The 7,264-nt window shown below is 37.6% G+C and overlaps 1 protein-coding gene across 3 annotated transcripts in view; it reads right to left on the reverse strand.

Annotated features, from left to right (window-relative positions):
- The window catches only part of MAGI2 (membrane associated guanylate kinase, WW and PDZ domain containing 2), a 1,072,297-nt gene that overhangs the window by 383,696 nt on the left and 681,337 nt on the right, over positions 1–7,264 (reverse strand). For all 3 annotated transcript variants that reach the window (XM_015571231.1, XM_015571230.1, XM_015571232.1), the window contains one exon: positions 3,539–3,658. In XM_015571231.1, coding sequence (XP_015426717.1) covers positions 3,539–3,658 — 120 coding nt within the window. The remainder of the gene's footprint in view (positions 1–3,538; positions 3,659–7,264) is intronic.

A 7,264-nucleotide genomic window follows, 5' to 3' on the forward strand; every position in this document is an offset into this window, starting at 1 on the left:
ATTCCCTCCCAACTTCAGGGGAAAATCCCAACCTGGGAAACAACCTTTCTCAGAGAGGTGACCTTGGTTAAAACACATAGTGCCAAGAAGGTGAGCAAACATATTAAGAACAGTATGCCATATATGCCAGGTCCCTTGAAACAGCAAGGGTGGACCGGCTCCCGGCAGTAACACAAGCACATTAAGGTCTTCCCTGCAGCCTCTGGTAAGTAACGGAATTGTTCCTTTGAAGCGAGGACTTTGAGTCAATTTCTACAAGGGGTAACTGTAATTCAGGACAGTCCATCTGATTTCTAATCAAAAAACAAATGCCATTTTAGCTACACCTATTCACCAAGATTAAAATTAGAATTGTTGACAATGAGACAAAATACATACCTATGAAAAATGCTTAAAAGAATATATTTTTCTTCATAACTACTTTTCTGATGAGTGTTTTCTGTTCTGAAACTGAATGGTGAGGTGAAGCACAGAAAAATCATAAGAATGGTTTCCTCAGTTACGAGCAACTTAACCAGATGTTTTATACAGGTCTTTCTTTATCTTGCTAATGAAAAATGAATGGGTGCCCAGTTCCCAACAAGAAATACTCCAAGTTGGCAAGCATTGTAGGCAAAAAGAAGCAGGGGATTTCTCCCTACCTCCAATTGCAGCATTAGCAGCTTTGCTGTTTGGGTTTGCGGGTTGGAATCAGTCTGAAGGGCCCCACATGGTTCACAAGTCTGTTACGTTGATGCTGAGAGTAATTCAATACCTTCTTGATTTATTTTGGTGGATTCACAGATATTAAAGATTAATTTTCTTATCTTTTGAGAGCTTTAAAGAGTACTAAGTAGGCATGAGAATATTCCAGTACTAGGAGAGAAGGGAGCAATGGCCCTACGACTGAAGAAGGAAGAACATATAATATAGAACAACTGGGATTTTATTGCAGAAATCTTATGAGAGATTGATGTCACGAAGGGGTGACAATTATAAAAGTTCTAAGGTATTTGTTTAGTTGAGTAGCACATGGTTGTTATTCTTTACAGTCTGAGGGCACCAAAGTAGGTAAGGTATTCCCTAGTTTTCCTTGACAAATAATACATTAAGGGTTAGCCCTGAATCTAGAGCTCAGGATCAATTCAGAAGGAATGGCAGTAATTTTTATTAGAATGTCAATTCCACTAGTTTCTCAACTATAATTGTAGGAAGATGTGGAGATTCTGAGATTGGAGAACGCACCCTAGGTGTCCATCAGATAGTTATGTGAACTGAGAAAAGAGCTTTTTATTTATCCAAGTACATAATGTGTAAATAATGATATTGATTCCCCAAAGGCATGTATGGAACTCAGCCTTATTGCTCAATGATCAGCTCTGATTACCCCAATGCTGGGGTAATTCAAGTTGGCACCAAACTGAGCAAAGTGCTGTCAATGCTGAAAAGAACGCTGAAGAATATTTAGGACAACCCACTCTGGGGCTCATAAATTGGTTATGTTTGTGTGGTTTCAGGATATTCAACTGGAATCTAAAATTTAAGCTAGACTATATATTTAAATATATTGATATTAAACTTCATGACATCTAATTCATCATGAGAATATTAGAATAAATTTAAAATGAATATTTGGTTTAATATTTTCACCTTTTATACAGTTGATACAGTTTTTATTTTTAAAACCAGAGAAAAGGTCATATTGTTAATCATTCTACTCTTGGCATGCTTCTGTTTGTTAAGACATTGGTTCTTTGCTATGTAAATATTATATCTAACTAAAGTAATTAAATGTAATACATTATTTTTGCAAATATGCAGCCTAATGAATGCCACTAAATAATGTTGCAAACCCCATAGGAAAATACGCTATAAAACTTTTTGCTTGTTACTGACTTCTCCATATAATGATTTTCTATAAGTTAGACCATTATTTTTTCAGACATAATTTAAGGCAGGCTTATATGATTAACACAACTTCTTTATTTAAAAATATTTTCAATCAGTCTCCACTATCATTTATTTTTGACTATCTGAAGAAGAAACAAGACTCGTATATAAAACCATTTTCTCTCCATTGGTATTTTTGCCTAGATCATGTAATTTGGCAATAAACAACTAAATGTCTCAGCCTAAACTGTCTGAGGAGTGTGAATTAAAAATAAAAAAGAGTTTTTAATACTTTTGGCAACTTAAAAACATTGAGTTCTTAAATAGCTACAGTCTGCTGGACACCTGCAGATAAGTGAAGGAGGTGGTGGAGACCCTAACTATTCTAAACCCAGCTTCTTTGCTGAGGGTAGACCTCAGGTATTTTATGGACTAAGCAGCAGTGTACACGTTATGAGTTTTGTTTATAAATCACTCACTATTAACTGCAGTTCAGTAAACTAGATTCATCTTTAGACTTAATAATACATATAAGTCTAATTTACACATATAAGAACTGTAAAGATGGAATGAAAGTATTATTTTCCACTGGGTTTTTTTTTGTTTTATTATTTTAAAATCTCATTATGCATACACAGACACATAATTTCATTAGACATAAACTACATGCATGCAGGCATTATTTAAATGTATGAATTTGTTATGTGTTATTTATTTGATGTTTCAATTCTATCATTCCCCTTTTACATCTAAGACTACTGAGGGCCAGAGATACTGAGTTACGTAATACCTACAGTGGGTAAATAATACGGCAGATCGTGGCTCATGTTACAGTGCTCTTTCCATGGAAACCTACTTTCTTCATTCAAGGTTTCAATGTCATCTGTTGTTCATGTCTGACTCAGCTGCACCAGGGAACCTGCGACTGTGCTAGAGCTTTGAGTGGATCCACACGATTATTTCCCCCTCCCTTTAAATTGATGGATTTGTTATGTGTTATTTATTTGATGTTTCAATTCTATCATTCCCCTTTTACATCTAAGACTACTGAGGGCCAGAGATACTAACTGAGTTACATAATACCTACAGTGGGTAAATAATACGGCAGATCGTGGCTCATGTTACAGTGCTCTTTCCATGGAAACCTACTTTCCACATTCAAGGTTTCAATGTCATCTGTTGTTCATGTCTGACTCAGCTGCACCAGGGGACCTGCGATTGTGCTAGAGCTTTGAGTGGATCCACACAATTATTTCCCCCTCCCTCATTCTGCACGGGGGGGTGGGGGTGGGGGGGGAAGGGAAGTGAAGACCAGTTAAGGGAAGTAACTGGAGAAAACCGGAGAGATCATGACAGGACTTGAACCCAAGCCCTGTGCTCTTTTAGTTGCTACCTAGATATGAAGAAAATTTGTCTGCAAGATCACAGCGTAGCCTCAGGAGGAAATCACACAGATACTTCAGTGGATGTATACATTTCTCTTGGCATTTTAAGAGTAGAATTAATTCAGATGTATTTTAGCCGTCCTTTAGGAAACAGATTTCTAAAACGACCTTATTAAAGCTTTCAATCCCCAAACAGTAGCACATTGGTAACCTGATATTTTAATGAAGTTGAGAGGAAAAACTGATGCAACAAGGAATAGATATAGCAGTAGAGTTGTGCTTACCTTCGTAAGTCCCACTTTCTAGGAGAGCACCACTTTTCTCTAATTCCATAAAATCTTCAACAGTGATGAAGATATAGTCCACTCCGGGGACCTCACCCTCCTTATGTGGCCTTGTAGTGCCTGAATAAGGAAAATTAAAAATGAAAGACTTTTAAGTGCTGTATTGTTGAACTTTAGAAATACCAGCCTACTTCTGAATATTCAATAAGACTTGTTTGTACATCCTGCTAGTTCACAGTTTGCATTTGTCCTTCTGTTTGTTTGAAAACAGAAAAGATCAGGGGTCAAAGATGAAAGTAAATATACAAAGCATTTTCTTCATCACATGTTTAAAGAGTCCATTGCCTCGAAATGTGGCTGCAAGGATTTTTCAGTGAAAAAAATGCAGACTATTGTGGCTTTTTTGAAGAGGTGGTTTGAATGCTGAGCCAAGAGCCTGCTAGCTCTGGAATTTACATATCTCATTTCTATGAATGGACCTCCATTGTTCTGTAAACTGCTTTGCTATGACATAAAATACAATAGAAAACAGAAATGTTAGCAAAATGTCAATTTTAGGAAATGGGACTGCTTTCTCTTGTTCATTTTATACCCAAAAACTTATATGTGATCTAAAGAATCACAAAATCATTGTTACTTAAAATTAAATAATTAAATAATAATTAGAATTGAGTCATAATTAGAATTGGGTTAGTGTTTTAATGCTCATAACACAATTTCCTTCCTTCCTCCCTTCCTTTCTTCCCTCCCTCCTTTCCTTCCTTCCTTCCTCCCTCCCTTTCTTCCTCATTTCCTCCCTCTCTCCCTCCCTCCCTCCCTTCCTTCCTCCCTTCTACTCTCTCTAAAAATCAATGGAAAAAAATATTCTCTGGTGAGGAGTAACAACAACAAAATAATAATACATAAAATAAATTGAAAATGAGCCTTCCTCCCTCCCTCCCTTCCTTCCTTCCTGCCTTCCTTCCTTCCTTCTTGCCTTTAATTCTGATTGAATTGAGAGGTGACATGCTCCCCGAGGTTACTGCATGGGTCCAACACTCCCGTGTCTTGCGTCACCTATAGAGTGAATGGAGCATATGCGGACAGCCTGACAGGACGGACAGCCTGTGGCTCAGGACAGCTGCCCTGCAGAACACAGGCTTTCAGACCTGCTGTCCAGTTCAAGAGGCAGGAACCAAACTGCAGACACAGTAAAGTCTGTGGGTTTGTTTCCTGGCACGCGTCCTTCCTTAAACATTCCCTAAGCTTTTCTTTGTCTATGCCACCGGCATTAGACATTTTGCATGGTCAGACTGGAATTTGCATAACGCATACCTGAGAATAGTCTGCAGAAGGCAAATATATAAGCAAGGTAATAGTACATTGGTAGTATTTTACTAAAACCTCTGCCATATTCTCTATATACTAAACAAAAAGCATTTCAAACCCTTAATATTTAGTTCCACTTTCCGAAATCTTTATCAACTAAACCATGAAAATAGCCAGTAAGCTCCCCTTTTGCTCTGTTAGAATCAAATCTGAACTGCGAATGGGAGGCATTGACTAATGTCAGAATATGCAATGTGCTAAGGAAAATTGATTCATGGGAAACATTAATAATTTCCGTTGAAAACTGGTTTATAAAGATTTGAAGGTGTTTTCTTTTTTCCATAATCATGTTTAATGACTTTCCCTGAATTTGTTTTTTAATTTGTTTAACTGAGTCACATTTTGCAACATTTCCTACTGTTTTTATTCTATTAAATATAAACCTCCCACACCGAGTATGCATAATGTTGTCAAATTAATGTTTCTATGAGAACCTTCACTTTCAATATCCTGACTTTGATGTGCTCAACCCTTGTGAATTAAAAGTGCTTATCGTGGTTTGGGGCAATCAATTTGTTTTTCTCTCTATTTAGAACACACTCTAGTCATTAAGAAAAATCACATAGCAAAGTTTCAATTTTCCTGCCTAATTTATTCAATTTTCCTGCCTAATATTTCAGAAGCTGCATGCTCTGATTAATTAACTTCTCGCAGTGTGGTAACGCATTCCCAGCACAATGTGAGCACAGGACCGGCCACATGCTTGAGGGCAGTTTCCAGGGTTGCTGACTTGACTGAGTTACCATCGGTGCTAAATTCTAGGGAACACATTTGTGGTGGTTTTCTTTCTGGGAGGACCATCAGTCCTGGGGCTCACTGGGTGGTTTCCATCTTTACCTTGTACCCCGAGGCAACGTGACTGAGTTCTTGCCTTGGAGATGGACTCCCAGTGGCTGCAATAGTACCACCTGTGGCTGTTGACCTGCTTGATGTTGACTGCCTATTTAACCTATTTCATTATTGCTTGAAGAACTTCGACACTATAATCTCAAATGCTGCAATTATTAGCTTTAATATTCATCTTCCGTCCTCTTTTCTCATGTTGTTCTTCTTTCTAATTAAAACCTCCAGTCCCTTAAACTCTCCTGATATTCCCCAAATTTGGCTTCATTTGCCTCTCTAGCCAACTAAGGGACTGAGAACAACCTAGAATCTCTTCTTTCTACTAGTTCACCTTCACCATTTCCAGACTCTTAATAAGCTCCCATGTTTATTAGCTATTTCATTCATAGACTGCAGTTGCTACAGAAAACCATAAACTTTCACTGACATGTAACCTGCAAATTCAGATTATCTAATGTCAGTCTGATTCTACTTAATACATGGTAATCCTTTTGTATGTCTTCTTCCTTCTGTGCCACAATGCCAATGGTTTTCTAATACTCAACTTCTTCAACTTCTTCAGTAGGAGGTAATAGTTCATTTTCTTTTTGGTAGAGTAGAAGATAATCTGAAATCAAATTTCCTAAATTTTCCTAAGTTTTGCCTCTATTATCTTCATTATCTCACCCTTAATTGGAAACATACATCCATCTTGCTAAGACAAATCCTTTCTCATGTCAAAGTTTAATTTTTTTTTCTTAATCCACATCTGAGATTTTTTCCACTGATTTTTAGAGAGAGGAAAAGGGGGGTGAAGAGAGAGAGAGAGAGATCAATGTGAGAGTAACACATCGATTGGTTGCTTCCTGCACCTGCTCCAACCCAGGTGGGGATCAAACCTACAACCTAGGCATGTGCCTTTGACCAGGAATTGAACCCTCAACCTTTCTGTGCTTGGGCCAGTGTTTCATTCCTCTTTAATAATATTAATAGCACTACTAATAATAATACAATAACATTGTTGATAGCACTACTACTAATAATACAATAACTTTGAAATCTATTATAATCAAAGTTTTGAATGAATTCATTTCCATTTAGGCTAACACTTCTTAAAAAAAATTATGATAAAAGACACAGAGTACCCTTTTATGATCTGGGTGTAAAGAAATATATGTTGAGATATAAATGTATCCACTTGAAATACATACTAATATGTGGGACACCTGGTTTATACTTATGAGGGTCCTTTGTGTTTTGTTAGACTGATACTTACTGGTGAGACCAGGAAAGCCTATGGACTAGGTTGCAAGGCTAGGTTTTTACCATTTGCAAAATCATTTAAAAAGTATGAAAGTGCTGCCGAAACCGGTTTGGCTCAGTGGATAGAGCGTCGGCCTGTGGACTGAAAGTTCCCAGGTTCGATTCCGGTCAAGGGCATGTACCTGGGTTGCAGGCACATCCCCAGTAGGAGGTATGCAGGAGGCAGCTGATCGATGTTTCTCTCTCATCGATGTTTCTAACTATCTCTCTCCC

The sequence above is a fragment of the Myotis davidii genome, unplaced genomic scaffold (genome assembly GCF_000327345.1).
Source record: "Myotis davidii unplaced genomic scaffold, ASM32734v1 scaffold125, whole genome shotgun sequence".
NCBI classification, from domain to species: domain Eukaryota; kingdom Metazoa; phylum Chordata; class Mammalia; order Chiroptera; family Vespertilionidae; genus Myotis; species Myotis davidii.